This window comes from Argiope bruennichi, chromosome 7 (assembly GCF_947563725.1).
Source record: "Argiope bruennichi chromosome 7, qqArgBrue1.1, whole genome shotgun sequence".
Classification (NCBI taxonomy): Eukaryota; Metazoa; Arthropoda; class Arachnida; order Araneae; family Araneidae; genus Argiope; species Argiope bruennichi.
In genome coordinates this window covers 133,340,359-133,359,558 of record NC_079157.1, presented here as the reverse complement: position 1 = coordinate 133,359,558, position 19,200 = coordinate 133,340,359, and the positions used below count along the sequence as shown (strand labels likewise).

General features: G+C 31.6%; 1 protein-coding gene across 2 annotated transcripts in view; it reads left to right on the top strand.

The window, feature by feature from the left end:
- LOC129975080 (rabphilin-3A-like) overlaps window positions 1–19,200 on the top strand; it is a 107,194-nt gene that overhangs the window by 12,492 nt on the left and 75,502 nt on the right. For both annotated transcript variants that reach the window (XM_056087983.1, XM_056087984.1), the window contains exons 2-4: window positions 9,642–9,739; window positions 13,915–14,049; window positions 16,768–16,911. In XM_056087983.1, coding sequence (XP_055943958.1) covers window positions 13,979–14,049; window positions 16,768–16,911 — 215 coding nt within the window. In that variant the 5' untranslated portion in view covers window positions 9,642–9,739; window positions 13,915–13,978. The remainder of the gene's footprint in view (window positions 1–9,641; window positions 9,740–13,914; window positions 14,050–16,767; window positions 16,912–19,200) is intronic.

Sequence of the window (19,200 nt, the reverse complement as noted above, 5' to 3'; positions counted from 1 at the left end):
CGTTTTTTTTTATGCCAGTTTTCGAAAAATATCGATGTATCGAAATCATGATATGAATAATAGTTCACGATAAATCGCGATACAATAAATTGATATTCACAATTAAGTTTTGTTTTCGATTTGTGTTATCTGTTAGTGTATATTTTTCTTGTTCTTCATTCTTTTCACCTTCCTGCAGAATTTTTCTTAATATTTCTATAAACAGTGTCATGTTCTAATATATAAAACTACTTGTTTTCAGCATGTCATTTTGGAATAAAATATTTTATGTTCCCTAAATGAATGATGCCGTAATGAAATAATTGTGGTTATCAGAAGGTTGTTGACTGCCCTTTGTTTAATCGCTAAATTTTCATCTTCAGAAATAAAAGCATAAAGGATTCAATCAGAATAAATTTACAATTTTATGTGCAGCTCGCATTTTTACACTTAAGCGTACTCGCATAAAAAAAAAAAAGAAAGAAAGAAAGAAATTCTATTACAATTATTCGATGTTCACAATTAATTTGCGTTTTCGATTTCATTTTGGTTACCGGTTAGTGTTTATTTTTGTTATTCTTCATTCTTTTTCACTTTCATACATAATTCTTGTTAATATTTCTATAAATGTTGTCATACTCTAATATATAAATATACTTGTTTTAAACGAAAATTTTATAAATTGTAACATGCAGACATTGCTTTGGCATTGGCACACTTTATTAAAGGGGTTTTAACAAAATTATTTTCTAACTATTTTTATTCGAAAGAAAGCAAATATTTTTATTATATAAATTGAAACTTCCTTTTATTTGGAGTCGTTCTGATCAGTCAACAGGTTAAGAGAGGCTATTTATAACTTTTAATAGCTATAAATAAATAATGATATCACGATATATCGAAAATTATCGGTATGTGTTGGACGATATATCGCGATGAGGAAGTTCCGTAATTACCCAGCACTATTAACCAGCATTAAAATCTAGTAATTTATTGTAAATAAATATGCTAGATACAAGAATTAATTTATTTTTCCATTTCTTGGAGAACTTTTTAGTGAAGTAGGAATTATCGGATGTATTGCTTGTATTTTCTTTAACTATTTTTTGTGGCATGTTTTGTTTCTCTGAGTATTGGGAAATAACAACAATCATTTGCTGAATTATGGGATCTCCAAAGTATCATACGAACGCTATTGAAAATTGTTTTCTTCCACTTATTTATTTACTTTTTTTATTCTGCGAATCTTTAAAAAAAAGCACCTCCCTAGATTGAATAAAATGTTTTTGCACTTAAAATAACATTAAAAGTATAATTTTAAATTAATTTGAATTTGTTATTTTATACAAATATATATTTCTCAATATAATATTTTTTTTTAATGAAATGTAACATTTTTCTTGTACGATTTGATATACTAGTCGTTTCAGAACACCGAGACCATTACTTTTTGATGAATGAACTATATTAGCACGTTTTATATTTCTTTGTGTTCCATCAGATGCGTTTTCTGCATTTTTCCAATTTCGTCATTTTGTCTGCTTTAACTCGAAACGTATATATCTATTCTTAGTTTGGCTAGTTCATTTTTGCAATTTATCGGCGGTTACTACAATTTTTAATTTTGTTGATAATCGAAATTTATTGATTTTGCACGAAAAAAAATCCAGGCCTCGAGAAAAAATTTTAGAACTCGGTTGATTTTGAGATGGTTAAAAAACATCGTTTTTCTAAATATTGGTGATTGCAAAAAATGATTCATGGGAGTACATAGTGTTTTTATCTGTCGGATTGATACCACGTGACTTAAAAAAAAGCAATGTTCTCACATGATAACTTGAAATTTGCAATAACCGTTTTCATTTTTTGTGATTTATTTTATTGCATAGGTTGTAGAGCAGAGAAATCCTCAATTGAATTAAGGGCCTTGGAAAATTATTCACATATGTTTATTGTAATGATGAGGTACTAAATGTGGCTAATATGCTAAATATGAATAATTTTTAGTTTTGATTTGAATAAACCAAATAAAGTAAAATCGATGAGGAAAATTTTGGTTTATTATGCTAATAAGAAACTTAACTCTACAATAGGAGGAACTGTTGTAGAGTTCAGAAAAAAAAATTGAATTACTAACAATTTCTGATTGAAAATGTTTTATATATTATTTTTATGCCATTACTATATACTCAATTTTTTACATAATTTTTTGGTAAAACCACCTTCTGTTATTATTATTTCTGGGTCAGAAACTAAGATTCGGGATTAATAAAACGGAATTGAAGCACCGCAAACCATCAACGTCGAAACCTAACCACAATCGATACAAGCAGATTCGTAAGTCTATTCCTGTTAATTTTTTCTTGCTGAAAATTTGTCATTTATTTTCTATTACTGGGACATGAAGATAATCTTATTCCAACCATCTTAGCGGAAGAACTTATTTTCTTTTCGACCCTCGAAATAAAAATTATCTGCCCTATTACATAAAGCCATGGACAAGAGCAACATCATTATGTATGTACAGTGTGTCCCTCAAGGTATGCAGCTTCTAATATTTACGGATTCGGATAAAGCACGTCAAGACGAGTATTTTGATGTATAGCGTGTGGGATCCCCGAATATTGTCTAATTAAGGTGTGAAGCTTGTGTTATGAAAACTTCAAGAAATGGGAGAAAACCAAATGAAAATCAATGTTTATGGGGAATTTTTAATACAACGGATTTTCGAAACGCCGGCCGTTCGAACAAATGACATAGCGAATTCTGGAATCGAAGTTTGTGGTTATTTTCTGCAAAACATCTATTTCAATTTCCTTGACCTTGATTTCAATTACGGCTCTCAAGTCGTCCAATGTTGAGGGCTGTGTGAGCTACACTGTGTCTTTCAGACGTCCCCATGAAAAAAGTCATACGTGTTAAAATTCATGGAGTAAGGTGGTCACTCAGTACAATTGCTTCTTTCGTAATGAAATCCAACCCGATCAGTCTATGAAGAAAATGTTAAAAATTGCCGAATTTTTTTACTACACTCGCTGGTGATTGCAATTCATGATGAATCAGCATTATGAAAACACGATGCTACAGAATATTTGCTCATTTTAGAGCCACAACGATTTCGTACAGTACACAATAATTTCTTGGCGAGAAAGCGCGACTCATTCTCATGAAACCTGTTTTTTAGCCTTACATGCCGCTACTGGAATTTGCATATGTACATGCAGACACGCTTTTCCTCTCATTGGCCGCCACAAATTTGCATAGTCACCTTGGGAAGTTTCCATGTTGTGCATCGGAATTTAGAATACAGACTATCGAATTCGTAATTAACGTTCTACGTGTCATTAGACTATGACGCTATATTCGAGTACCCCACATGTTATGTATCAAAATACTCGTGTTGATGCGTTCTATCCAAATCTGAAGTATTAGACGCTGCATACCTTATGGGACACCCTGTATTTAGTATTATTTTTTAAATGCATAACCCACTATGATAGATATTTCCTTAAATAAATTCCTTAAACCTGGACTAAATCTCCGCATTATCCATTTTATTTAGCACAGTATTTTCATCCAGCGTACTGCGGGTGCTTCGATTCGCCTTAACTCATTCGAAATACGTTGAGCAGGAGTTATGCGTTTAATTATTTTGACTGGCGGATTTTGAATTCCACGTTATAGTAAGACGAAAGCATTTGCGACAACTTATTACCCTTCACGAGAGACGGCACTTTTCTGTTTAACGGAATCAACGTACTTGGTTGCAAGCCTTAATTAAATGGTGGGAGGATAACTCTAAAAATGTGACCGCAATCACCCCGTCGTCATGGCAACAGCATGAGAGGTAAATGCTCCCGACATTTTCCCTTGGTGGGGTTGAGAGAGTTCCTTGGATTTATTGCTGATGAAGCAAGAATCCGCTGAAATGGATTTTTTTTTTCGATCCACGCATTTTTTTAAAAAGCGAGTTTGAAAGTAGAGTGTTTTTTCGAGTGACGACAAAGGTTGTGCTGAACTATACTTTTTTCCTTTAATATTATTATTATTTTGTATTGCGAATCTTGAAAATATAGCTTCATACTGGCAAAATTTTAAAAACTTGATTTATAAATGAATGAATAGAAGTTACATAACATGTTTTCATTTAAGTTGATGCATGTTTGAGAAAATTTAATTTTATAAGCGATTTTTTACCATTTCACCCTTTCTTTTTGAGGTGCCAAATTTTTGAAATTTGAACAGTCATATGTTTCCGATGTATTTTAATATTTTAAGCTAATTATTTTAAATTAAAAACATTTATTCCATAGCATAGTTAATATCTTAACGTGACTTCGAAAAAAAATGGGTTACAAGATTTCATAATAATTGTGATTATGAATTGCGAAATATATTAATTTTGGAAAATAATTGACAGATAATAAAAATAATTTTTTAATGCACGGCTTTATTGGCCTATGAATAGGGAGAAAATCATAACTGAGAATATTTGAATGTCAAAGCAAAATACCGAGGCATTGAAAACAATGAATAGAATAGAAAGCTTTATATATAGAAATAAAAATTCCTAAATATTCAAAAAGAATTAAAATATGTTGAAATAATTCAAAATGTTTTTTCCTAAATGCCTTTTTTTTGTGTATGTGTTGTTCATATCTCTTTTCTTGCGATGTTGAAAAGTTTATTGAACTGTGTTCATTTCATTTATATCGAGAAATGGAGGAGAAAAAATGTATACGTTTTTTTAAACTTTGCTGACATATTCTTTCAACCAAAAATCTGCAGCAATCTCGCTGATTCTTCGTAAGTGAAGGTAATCAATTATTTTATAAATTATTACATTAGATTAAAACTTATATCTGACTCAGTTTTTCTCTTTAAAAATATATCTTATAAAAATTATCGGTAAAATTTGAAATTTTTTCTGTGATCATTTTTTCAAATTTATTTTCTTCGAATAAAGATTTAATTGAGCTTCAAACTTCTCAAATACAATTTAGCTAAATATGGAAAACACTATATTCTTTTAAGTTTTGTTTCACCAGTGATATTCTTACTGACTTAGCCTCTTCTTCATCCTCTCTCTCTCTTGGCATCCATTTCATTTTAGAAGAGAAAACATGCAAGAGACTTTAAAATCGATGCTTTCTAAATACGAAGCAACTCGTAATCGTCTGCAAAACATAAAATTTAGGATATAGTATTTTAAAGAACTTATATTATCATCAGTGTGAAAAACATTTGCATTACACCTCAATATAATTTTTTTTAATTTAAAATGACTGTATCAGTAGAAATTTTCTATATAGATAACTTAGAATAATTTTATTGCTTTTGTTTTGATTACATAATATCATTCACTTTTCTCATAATTTATGTTATTTCCATATCAGAGCAAATGATCTCACTATTTCTCTTTAATAGTAATACAATCTTTCACACACATGTATTTGTTTCACATCATGTATTGCATCTGCAGGTAACTATAGAGTCACTATTTTGATTGCTTCTGGTCCTTTAGCAAAGTGTCTGAGCGTTAACGATTTGCGTAATAACTTTCATTTTCCAGCCGATAGCTTCAAACTATGCATTTGGTGGATTATGCGAAGGAAGAGAACTTAAACAGCATTCACTTGACAGGATAGTTCATTCAAACCATCATGTTTCATCTCTTTATAGCTTTCTTACTTCGTAGAGTTATACAATGTAATGAGAGAATGAAGGCTTTTGAATAGTTCAATAATATCTTATTCTTCTTATATTTTCCTATATATTGCGACACAACAATATGTATAAAGCCGTGTTCCTATGACCTGTGCGACTGTAGACATGACACACTTTCCTCTGCTCGGGTGTCATCTGCCTCATCTGACAGCGGTTCAAAATTAGTCCCAAAATAGCAAAAGTGCGTCCCAAAATAGCCCTAGTGTTGCTTTAAAATAATATAACTAAACTAAACTAAGTTGGAGGAAAAAAAACTTTTCAATTTTCCAAGGACTTGATTTTCTCCATGCGTTCAATAAAAGCGAATTGACGTCAAAGTTGCAGAGGGGAATAACAGCTTGCGTTTGAAGTGCCTTTTCAATCAATTATTATTGTTGAATTGGATCTTAGATTTATATATTTTGCCAGGATTCTTCTTCCACAAGTGTCTTCTGAAAGCATGTGGAAGATTCATTTTTCAGGCGATGCTGCCATCTCAATTTCACGGATTTAAATTTTCATTGAGATGCCGATAGATCCAAGATCATTCATCGGCCAATCATTCGATTGCATTTGCATTTTTTGTTGCATCATAATTTGCGTTACACTATTAACTGAAAAAAATGAAGAACTGTCTAAGTCAAGATTATAATCGCAAATATTGTAGCAATATTCGTCGTCGAAGGAAAAGATATTAAAGTCAGAACATTTACATCAACTAAATTTTAAAAAGTTAAAGTCTACATTATTTTTAAATGAAAAAAGTATATAAAATGCTATCTAAGCGTTTTTTAAGTGAGTTATGAATTCTTAATTTACGAATCTTTCAAATTTTATGTTTACATAGTCTTCAGAAAGCTTCGATTTTAAACTCTATGCCATGTTTTCTCTTCACAATGAAGAGGAGAAAAATGAAAATAATAACTAGGAACGTATAGGCTTTTAAGAGAATCGTTCGTTAAACAATAAATAAAGCACTTCGGTACTTCGAATGCCTAATTAAATAGCATTTATATTTTTACACTAGAAATTTGACTGTTCAGTCCAATCTTTATTTGATGCACTTAATTTTTTTTTTCTCTTAGTAGAAAAAATTCATATTTTACTGCCATATTTATGTAAAATATATTATTACAGAAAATTTACATCAGATACAAGTTTTAATCTTATGTAATAATATATAAAATAATTAATTACCTACATTTGCAAAAAGTTATATTTTTGATTTATTTTATAAGCAGGATATAGCTATTTTACTGCTTGATTTTATTATTATTTTTTGAATTTTTAGGAGGGAGTAAGAGAAAAGAGAGGGGCACTTTTCGGCTGTCAGTCCCTCAAGATCAAAAGAATATTCCATTTAAATTCGTTGTTGCTTATTCCCCTTGGATTGAACTCCCAACCAAGTCCAAGCGATCTGGGAAAGAGGGGTGCAGAAGCTTTTGAGGGCAAAGATCCCTTAGTGCAGAAATCTGACTTTAGCTCATGTGAAGATGACAGTCATATATTCGTTTGCACAACCTCTTTTGACAGGGGGCTCTTTCACACACTTCATAGATCGAGCACTGGGGGAAAAATAAATCCTCGGACTCGAATCCGGGACGCCCAAATCACGGTGAAGACACGCTATCCTCTAGGCCAGGTTGTCGGCCTCATAAGTTTGAGAGCTATGTACATTTTTTCTTCTATTTTGCCTAATTGTAATGGTCTACTAGTGTGAGTGTCGTGTCATTGAATCACCTGCTGGAGGTGAACACTCTGTGTTCAAGCTGATTATACAATGAATCCGGTTATTGTCTTTTCATTGCTACATCTTGAATTGTAATTTTTTCTCGCATTCCTGATATGTGAAGTTATGAGTTGAATGTTTTGAACAGTGCACAGAAATCACAATTTTTCATTTTAGGAATACCTCTTTCTGTGATAACAGCTATTCAGCTTTAATTGCATATTATTTTTAACATCATTATTAGTAGATTGCTATATTAGTAAAACATTACTATTTTGCTAATTTAAAATGTATTGATTTTTTAAAAAAATTATAATATACTTTTAGTTATTAATTTATTAATTATTATAAATATGTAGTAAAAATTTTGATGTCTTAAAAACTACTTAAAACTTTTCTTATACTAAATTCTTTTTTTACGTGGTGAATTGCACATTCCGTGACCGCTTTTCCCATACAATATTTTTATATTATACAAACTATTTATTTGACACTCATATGTTTTATTAAAAATTTATACGTTTATAACATAAATAAAAACTTCAAAATTTTATATTTTTATTATTGCACTAGTACCCTTTGGTGACCCATTGGTTAATGGTTGCTGAAAATTTCAATTGTTCCTTCAACAAAATATTTTTAATCTTCACATTTTTTATAGGCCTTTAATTTACATTATTTCAGAAGACTTACACGGTTCAGTTCATTGTGCTTTGCATTTCCCTTCCTGTCCATATGTTTGAGTGTATGTATGTATCAAGGAAAAAGATGGACAGTGAAATTTTTCCGCTGTCTCCTGAAACTGAGCTTATACCTTACTTTTAAGTTTTATTAAAGGATTTATTAAAAGCATGCCTTATGCTCAAAGATATTCAACATGGAAAAATAAGCCGAATCTTGATATTGTGATTACAGCAATGGAAAAAAGGCAGAAGGGAAAATCATTGGTAATAGTGTGAATGGTTTAATTTTCACTTTAACAATGAATATCTTATTGTAAAATACTTAAGAAATTAATTAAAAAGAGAAAAATATATGTATGGAAAAATTTAATATCATTGAAAAAATATATATTAGGGTGTCCCAAAAGTTTCTTTCTCATCGCGCTATGAATGGCCTTATCTGGCTCTGATTGTGCAAGCACGCAGGCTTATCTATTAGCCGTCTATATCATCGGTTTCAGTCATTCCAGAGCTCTAAACTGTCTCAAAGCCGGAACTACACAACCAAAAAAACTTCTTTTGTGCATTTGGTGGGATTGGAATGGTGTCATTTTCCACAAGCTCCTTCCTCAAGATGAAACAATACATTTAACGAAATACTGTCATCCACTGGATCAATTGAAAGCTGCCATAGGAAAAAAACGGCGACAATGAATGAACCGATGAGGCGTTGTTTTCCCTCATGACAACGCTAGACCAACCACATATTGCATGAGTCGTAAGAGAGAAGGTCTTACAGTTTGCTTGGGATGTTTTACCGCATCCTGCGTACTCTCCAGATCTAGCTCCATCTGATTATTAAATATTTTCCTTAAAAAATTCTCTTTGCGATAAGCGCTTTAAATCCATCAGCGAAATAAAAGTGCATCTCGAGGATTATTTCTTGTCCAAAACACAACAATTTTAGAAAGAAGGCCTAGTGAGGCTTCCTGAGAGATGGGGGAGGGTAATGGAGCAAAGGGGTTCTTATATAACAAAATAAATGATATCTTAAATAGTAAATATTGTGCATTCATTTCATTTTAGAAGTATGAAAGAAACCTATGGGACGCCCTAATATATTTTTTAATTTTAAAATGCGGTAACAGTTTTTGTACTGAAATAATATTGGTGGTTATCGTGGGAAAGCTTTAAAATTTTATTTGTTTTTTGATGCAAATTCTAATCAATATTTCAAAACTATAGCTCTGCGAATCACATTCCCACCCTCTAAAGTATGTATTTACGAAATTTGGTGGCTTGAAGCTAACAGATCGGGCCTACAGAGCATCAACGCACACAATCATCTTTATCATAAGTAAAGATAAAGATTCAGTATTCAGTCCAAATATTTCTAAAAAGGATTATCCGTATACACCAGAATATTAAGCGTTGTATTTCAAACTATTTCGCTTAGCACTGTTGCTGCTTAACTCAGAAAAAAATATTCATTAAATAAAGTACGATAATAAATAATGCTGTTGCTTTGCTATTCATTCATTTTTTTTTTTCTTCTTTCTTTTCAGCCCCTTTGAAGTGATAGCGCCGGATGTCACGCTAGCGGCTGGACGCACATAGAAAATTGCTTTTTTGCCACACGCAGTCCATAATGATTTGGCTGAAGGTGGGTACGGTTAATATGCCTGATGATGTTGCTTCTCCACAGCTAAGTGCCATGCAATATCAATGCTTCACCAACTTTAGTTCTATTACTGGTCCTTTTATTTTCTCATACGCAAAGAAAAGCATCTAAATATTCCACTTTGAAAAGTACGCGTATTAGAAAAGTCCTTGAATCTGTATTTGAAGTCATATCTGTGCATTCGATAATATGACGCAGAGGCCATCAATAATGCAATAGGAAAAATATCGCATCGCCATCAATAATGCATAAAACAAATTGCATCACCAAACCTGTGCATAATAGATCATGCATTTCATTTGCCATTGCTTTACAGTTAACGAATAGTTTTAATAAATAAATGTATGATAATTTTAATGTTCGTTGCAGTATTCTGAGACGACCACTATTCGACAATTCTATCTCGTTAAGAAGAATGACGCGGAAGGATGAGCGCCTTTCCGGAATTCTTCGTCATCCTTTGACCTTGATTTTCATCCTATTAAATAATTTTTTGTTCAATTTTTTTTCCACGTGTATGTGAATATCGTGTCGTTTCTGACCGAATTATTTTAATTTCTCATCCTCTCCTTTCATCTTTCCTCTCACCCCTATTTTGACAAATTAAACCCATTCTAACGCATGCGCAAAAGAGCGGAGGGTTTTAGAATCCATTGCCAAACAGTATTTAAGAAATATTTTCAGTTAATAAGTAAGAGATTTCGTACAAAATAAACACTTTGACTGCAACGTTTGCCACACAGCAGCATTATTCTCATCTAAAGCATTCGGAGTTTCGTTTAAAAAAATAAATGTTAAGTGTAATAATAATTTAATTGCCTTTTTATTTGAAAATTCTGCAAGATAGTAAACTCCTCTAGTAAATTAAGAATGCTCAAACAATTATTCACTTTCGAATACTATGGACACAAGACATGGGCTTAGTTAGTAAAAGAAATCGTTTCCTTTACATTCTTTTAGAATTTTGGTTGCGAAATGAACCAGAATAAATGCGATTTTAATCGATATTGTCACGGAAATCGTCCTGTGCAAAAAGTCTATCAGCTATTGTTATTATTTTTTCTGGCACTTGCCTTAGACAAGCCCATTGATGAAGTCAGCGATTTTAAGCCGAGTTTGTGCAGTAGTTTCTGTGGCTAAAGGCCCCTGAGCAACCGAGGGTAGAAGTCTGACTTCCAGCTCATAGGAAGAAGACATTCACACACGCGCTTGCACAACCTGTCGATTACTGATTCGGTATCCGATCAGTAATCTCAGAGTTTGGTCGACTGGTCGTAAAACGATCTTTCCATTGATTGAACCAACCATGCTAGGAAGAAGCATCACAGATATGTAACAATACCTATTTGTGAATTTCAGCCAAACTGAATTACGATAGACAACTTTGTACTTTCAATGATGGCACATTTTAATTATTATAAAAAGAAGTGAGAAACATGATTAAGATAACAGAGGATCTGTATAAAAATTTAAAATTTGTAATTCATCAGAACATTTATTAATTCAAATGACATAAAATATAATTATTTATTTCATTTAGCCCATTTTTATTAGATATACACCCTTATCAATTGGTTTTTAGAAACTAATTGTTGAGCCCTGATTCGAGTGGATATCCTGTATATATTAAACTATGTATTACTTAAATAAAACTGAATTAATAATAGAGATATTTTTTAAATGATACAGAAAACTTTTTCCTCGTATTTCATTTTTTAAAAGAAAATATCACATTTTATATTTATTCAATTTAATTTAAACACGTCGAAGAACGCCAACAAAGACACACCCACATACGCCAACAGAAAGACACATATATCTAATTACAAACAAAGGAGAAACTAACTAAAATCTGCGTTTTTATAAAATGCTGATATTCATATTTTCATAAATCAGTCAGTTTTAGTGATTGATTTAATCGGCTGGAGTGCAACTCTTTTTATTTAAAATATTAGTGCCTCAAAATAATTTGTTAAATATGATTCACAGAGCAGAGGATCTATATAAAAATTTTAAATTTGTAATTTATCAGAACATTTATCGACTGAAGTTCCATAAAATTTAATTGTTTTCTTTATTTAGATCATTTTATTAGCAGATGTATGTCTATTATTAAAGGTTTGCAAAATATCTATCGAGCCCTGATTAAAGTGGATATTTTTATATATTAAACAACATTTGCCTTAAATAAAACTGATTTTTTTGAAATAATAATTTAGATATTGTAAAAAGTCATAGAAAACATTTTTCTTGCATGTTTTTTTAAAGAAAATATCTTATTTTATATTTATTTTATTTCATACAAAACACGTGCTGAAAATTACACTTTTTTAGATTTAATTTCCATTATTAGTTAACTTATTATTTTAATTTGAGCCATTTTTAATATGATGTCAACACGTTGATAAAAGCTAATTTTTTCCCCCATGTGCACGAAATGTGCTCGTGCAAGTTAAATTTTATTTCATTTTGTGCGAACTAAGTTCCTGAAAAATATAGTTTCAAAATATGTTTTAAAAACTTATTGAAAATAGAAGCTTAATTTATAAGTTAAAACATTAGTAGCATTAAAAATATAACTTTTTGAACTTAAACATGATTCAAAAATCATGTTTTGTATGATAATATTTTCGGAAGTTATCGTGAAATAAAGCCGAAAATTTCGCTTAATTTTTTTATTAAGATTCTAATTAAAAAATGTAAAAAAAAAAATCCCTCCGAGGTGCACATTCCCGACCTTCAAGGTACAAATGTGCTATATCTGGTAACTGTAGGTCGAACTATTTGGTCTGTAGATAGCCAATATACGCACACAGACTTTATTATAAGTGGAGATAGATTGTGATATTATGTGTCATTTCCCCCCCTAAATCCTGCGCATTACGTTCCAAAGTGGTATTGGCGCCAAACATTTAGCGTGCCTCATTTGAACACGAATTAAATTCTTGGTTTCTGTCTCAAATTATCTATACGTAGTGTAAAATGAAGTCTCCTAAAAGCGTCTGTATGTTCCAAAGAGAAAAACTCCAGAAATACTTACCTGATATTGGTGATATTTGTATCACTTTGTAGGGCATTTATTGTGGGAAGAACTTAGTATATTAAAGTCATATCAAAATAAAAAAAGAGTTTTATAATTGCGATTTTAATTATTTTCCTACTTCGATTCGTGCATGTGTAAAACAGCAGAATTAGTGCTTTGCACTAATCCACGCATGTGCAAAAACCTCAAACTACGCCTGCGCAAACAGCAAGAGCTGTGGTATGCATATGCGATATATTTTCTTGTTTACGTCTGGTTTTAAACTAGTCATTATGCCCAATAATTAGAAATACAACTTTGGCCTGAGCACAATAAATATGAAAACGCTTCGTTTGTTGAGCGATAATGAAAATGTAGAAAAATGAAACGTCCAGTTACCGAAAATCAGAGAAAGAAAATCCACACTTCGGGAAGAGTAGTCTTCTTTTGGGCGAAATAACCGCCTCTCTTTCACTGGCACTACAATTGAATTACAGAAACAGAACGAATCTCATGGGGAGCGAAGTGATCGCCCTGCCAATATAGTTTACAAAGAAATATTATGAAGCAAGCTAAATTTTATTTTCATATCAGATTATACAGAATTGATAAACAATTGCGGAACAGTGGTTACAATGATTTATTTGTATATTTTTAAATTTTAAAATAACTTTTTCTATTGTATATTTTTAGTGAATTGTTTTGTTTATGAACATATCATATTTTTACCTTTTTAACAGTTAAAATATTTCTCAATATGTGCTATAAAATTGTTTTGTAATTATTTTTGATGATATCTAAATATATTTTTATGTTTATTTGATGCTGCGTGACATGTCCATGTGGTATCGGGTGGAAGCGAGACTTAAGATTAAAGCTAATTTTTACTCTTGGATGTTATGCCATGTGCAACGATGTGCGAGTACTATCAGTTGTAATATAAAGCCCAAAGAAAAAAACTGTGGAAGTTGATGTCAATCAAAGAATTTTTAAAGTTCTTAACAAGTCAAAACATGCTATTCTTAAAGTCTTACATTCTTTCATTGAATAATCACTACTAGCTGCAAAATACGGATGTTACTTAAAACGTTCACTTGTATCCTGGACTAGATATCAATCACAATTTTTCTTTCAGATTCTCTCCTAAGCAATAGAGCAAACTGGATAGCAGTTCTTCATTCAGGCCTCGAGGAGGCAGCATGGGAGATTTCGGAGCGGTCCGAGACAAGTGGGTCTGCCCTAATGACAGAGAATTGTCACTCCGAGCCAAGTAAGTGCTTTGCAATCAAAATTACTTTATTGCACCATAACTAATTCGCTCAATAAATGAATTCCAAGTGTGACCTGCAGCCGGCGTCTTAGCCTAGGGGTAGTGCATCTTTCCGGTGGTCTGAAAGCCCCGGGTTCGAGTCCTGGTTCGGCCATGATTGTTCTTCACCTATGCTCCGTCTATGAGGTGTGTGAAAGAACCCCCATGTAAAAAGGGGCTATGCAAGCGAGTGTGTTAAAGACGTCTTCATATGAGCTGGAAGTCAGACTTCTGTCCTCGGGGACTCAAGGGTTCTTACTCTTAGAAGTTACTGCATCTCCTTTTCCGTGGTAACGCGGACGCGACATCATCATCAACCATGCGCAATCAGGCTTGGTAGGAAATTAAACTTTTGAAATCAAAAAATAGTTTGATATCTGCTCTGCCATCATTACCGATTCTTCTTCTTTCCTACGATGCTACGAGTTTGCTCATTTATCAGGGTTTTGTGCCTCTTGATAAATCTGGCGAAAATAAAGTTTATTTTTTAAATTTTTATATATTTATCAATTATGACCTGAAGAGAGAAGAAAATATTTCTGAATGAAATTATTATACATTTTTCATTGAACGAAATTTTGCTCAGTGTAAAATCTATGTTTTACTTTGCAAAAAAAAAAAAAAAAAAGTGCGAATCTGTTTTTGTTAGAATTGTAGGAAAAATTACTAAAAAAATTTAATTTTTTACCTTAGTTAAAATTAGTATATCAAGCACTTTAATTTTGCAATTTAAATATCTTCGATATAGATATTAAGTATTCATAAAAAATTTAATAATGATTACAAAAATTTCTTATCTGCGAATCTTTGAAAATTCCATCATTTTCATTTCCAAAATTTTATGCAGAAATTAACTCTTATTACACAGACCCCTTGTTTATATATATTTTGCAACTGTAAGTATATATATCAAAAAAGCGGAACAAGCATTCATTTTCACAAATATCGTGCCTAGACATTTGCTGCAAATTACAAAAATGTGTGAAATAATGCGAGAAGTTGTATAAAAATGTTGTGACTTCTATGAAATTGATAATTTAAAAAATGAAATTTTTATGCGACATCCATAGCATAAAAATCACACTAAAAAAGGTTTTTCTTATTTTCATTAATCTATCTACAGGGTGGTTATAATTAAACTTCCCCTACAAACAGCATCATACAACGCAAACGGGTGAACGGATTGCAACGAAATTTGGTATACAGACAGATTATATATGAGGTATGCTCACGGAATTTAGAAAAAATTGGTTTTTAAAATGTCCACCAGAAAGCGCTTTTTCAGGAGAAACATTAAATTTAACACAATAACCGACCGAAACGTAATACAGAAACAGTATTAACATTTATTGACTAGCTTCTAATCACCTTGTGTTCGAACCACACAAAGTAAAGGTAAGGAAAAAATAACACTAGGCTGTTTAAGAAAGGGAAAAAAAGTTCAGTTTAAAAAGTGTGGTGTATCGTGGAAGTGTTGTGGCGTTGAATGACTTAAAGAACTCTATAACGCTTCAGGCAATGGATCAGTTACGATCTGCTGTTGAACACTTTATCCATTCACTTGAAATTTTGCAGGCGAATGAGGGTGGCCACATGGAGCACCTTTCCCTACATCATCCTGGACATGATTAACAACTGCTCCTCTTGTGCAATTTCGTCCTAATCTGTTCTTATTTCTTAAAACGGAACTGTTTTTTTTTTTTTTTTTTCTCAAACAGCGTACTGTTATTTTTTCCTTACCTTTACTTAATGTTCGAAGACAAGGTGGTTAGAAGCTAGTCAATAAATGTAAATGTTAATATTGTTTCTGTATTACGTTTCGGTCGTTTATTGTGTTAAATTTAATGTTTCTCCGGAAAAGGCGCCCTCTAGTAGACATTTTGGAACTAAAATATTTCTTTCGAAATTCCGTGAGCGCATCTCGTGCATAGTCCATATACCAAATTGCTTTGCAATCCGTTTGCGTTGTAGGATGTTGTTTATAGGGGAAGTTTAATTATAACCACTCTGTAAACTGGCGACTGATTAATGTGTTCTTCCTTGTTCGATAACATTGTCTTCGGATGAAGAAATGCCAATTTTAGATCTTCATTTCATTTACAAATTTCGTGTACTCAGACATATTCAAATAAAAACCAAATATCGTTTAAGTTTCAGAGCGTTATGTTTGTGAATTATTCCTTTTATTCAATTGTTGCTTCTATTATCTTATAGATGAGTGTGGTCCAAGTTTTTCATTCACAGGGCAACAACTCTGGCAGATTTTGAAGTAGTGTATTTATACTGCATTATTAAGATTTTGCAATTTTTTTGTATTACTTCTTAATTTAATTTTAAAAAATTATACATGAGATTCTGAAACCAACTCTTTGATCCTCAATTAAACATTTTATTATTTGTTATTTCACTTTATTCTAAAATTTGTTTCTTTTATAGACATAGAATTTACATTAATGAAGAATACCTGGTTTTGATAGTTAATATGACGAAATAGGGCGGGATTTGTAATGACTCATTTCGACCAGATGGGGGGGGGATTAGAAAGCTTTACCATCCATTTCTGGAAGGTTCCGTTATCCTCCCAAATCCCTCGGTTATCCAATTTAAAGGAAGCCTTTTTTGAGATTTTGCTTCACACAATTTTCCGTTAACCATGTTTGGCTGATGTTTTTCTTGCAGGCTAAAGACGGGGTGGTCCGTGAAAACGAATTCCATCAACTCCTTCAACAAACCGGAGCAACTGAATGACACCGAGCAGGAAATCATCATGTCTGTCATCCGAAGAGCTGAAACTTTGGATAAAGTGGAGCAAGAGAGAATAGGGTAAAAAAATACTATCTTAATATCTCAATTCGGTTTCAATTTTACTTTTTATGTATCATTTTATGTATCAAGGGTGCTTCGGAAATACGGAGCAAATTTGAAATCCAGTAATCTCCAAACTAATTTATATTAGAAAATATTTTTGCTCAAAAAGGACTAAAAATAATCAGGGTTTTTTTTTTAATCACGAAATGAATTTATTATGTCACTATTTGTTTTTGAAATTAGTGGATGCAATGTATTATGTAGGATAAGGCAGTAATTGTAATAAAGCTGGCGACTGATTAATGTATTCTTCCTTGTTCGATAATATTGTCTTCGGATGAGGAAACACTAATTTTTGCAACATTTTTGATGCTCTTATTCTATCGTACCATTTGATGTGGCTCTTAATTGTTTTAAATGGTTTGATAGCTGAGCTTCTGACTGGAGAATCACTCCAACAACTGTAGAACAATCTGTTGGTCTAAATCTAAAATTATTAGGCCAATAAAATTTGGTTTAGTGAGCAAAAAAAAAAAAAAAAAAAAAAAAAATCAATTCTTATTTCTATGCCAAAGGCATCTTTATGTCTTCATTAATTTGCGAATTGTGAGTTGCGTCGTGTTTCCAAGATCCGTGTTTGATGTGTGTGCCGCAGACTTAGATGCCTAGCTTTAAATGAAATCCCTTTTGATCACTGCATCGTTTTCTATTTTTTTTCTTTTCGCTGGTTTTCTGAAAACGCTTTTGTAAAAGGAAAAAAAGAAAAAAGAAAGAAAGACTTGCCTGTTTCATTTTGAGATGTGTTGTTTCAAAAAATTACACATAAAACATATTCCATCTAGATTTTTCATCTATAAATGACGAGTTAACTTCGCCTATTTCATTTTGGTCTTGGTTAGACAAATGCGAATGTTTTATCGATATTTATAAAACGTTTATGTAGACGTAAAATTCAACCTAATTTATTAATCAACATTTGGTAACAGCTTCTATTTGTTTAGAAGTTTGCTTCTTCAGAAAATTGTTTTTTTTTTGGGGGGGGAGGGGCTGGATAATAAAAAAAAAGCGTTTTATTCTAGCATTTTCGATTATAAATTAAAATCAATAAAAATAAGAAATTGCTGCAACATCTTTGCAAACAAGAAAAAAGAAGTACATTTAGTTTTGTTTTTTAAACAATTTTGAATTATATACTTTTGTTTTCTAATATTTACATACATGTTTTTACTAAATTAATTGATTTAAATTGCAATCTGAATTTTGAAAATGTTAATTTTATAACTGATTATTTAGTTTTTAGTAAACTTTTGAAAAAAGGAATGCTAACAGCAGTTGATGTTGTTTAACTCATTTAACATTGCTTTTAGATATCAATTTATTTATAATTTCTTATTATTAGCAAAAACAAATAGTTACATAGCGTGCAAGAAAAGAGAATCGTGTAGTTATCCTAAGAGAATCACGTTGCGATTCTTGAAGGTCGGTAAGCGGGACGAGCTGAGAGTATATGCCCCCAGTAGGCAGTCATTCCTGGGGTATTTTAATCCGTTTTATTAATAAAAATAAGATTCAAATCATATTTGTTTCAAGCTCTGTATGAATCATATTTTGTTTCGCATCAAAATTTATGTTTCAGCCTCTATAATCTCTTCTTGTTACATAGCTAGAAGAAATTGTTAATTATTGAAACGACCTCTTAAATACATTCAACAAAATAAATAGTAGTGCGTTTAAATTTTTATTTTTAATATACATGTAATTACAAATCGATCAAACTACGATTTTTGTTTTTAAAAAAAATTGAAAAGCTGATTTAAAAAAAATGAAAGAACTATTGATTTTTAAGACATAACCAGCGGAACTGGTCCAGCCGAAACTTTTTCGTATACTCTTAAATGACGATGTTAATCTCCACTCCCCGAAAAAAAAAATTGACGACTTTGAGTAAGGCAGAGAACTCCTTGTACTACAATTGTAGTCACAAAATCATACATCAAATTTGATACATTTCTATCATTGCGTTTATATGCTTCTAAAAAGGGTCGTTCGATGCTTTATTAGATTCGACCAGAAATTTGGTAAGTGTCTCTAATGTTGATGTTAAATCTGTGTATCGAATTTTATTCATCTAGTTCTCATCATTTTGTAATTACCGTATTGATTTAGATTCGAAGAGCTGGACTGACAGACTTCCTCTGAGAAGAATTTGCTCAAAATTTGATAGAAATCTGCAAATTTTGGTATGAAACGCCTATACCAAATTTCAGTTGTCTAGCTCAAAGCGTTTTTGAGTTACCCTTGTCA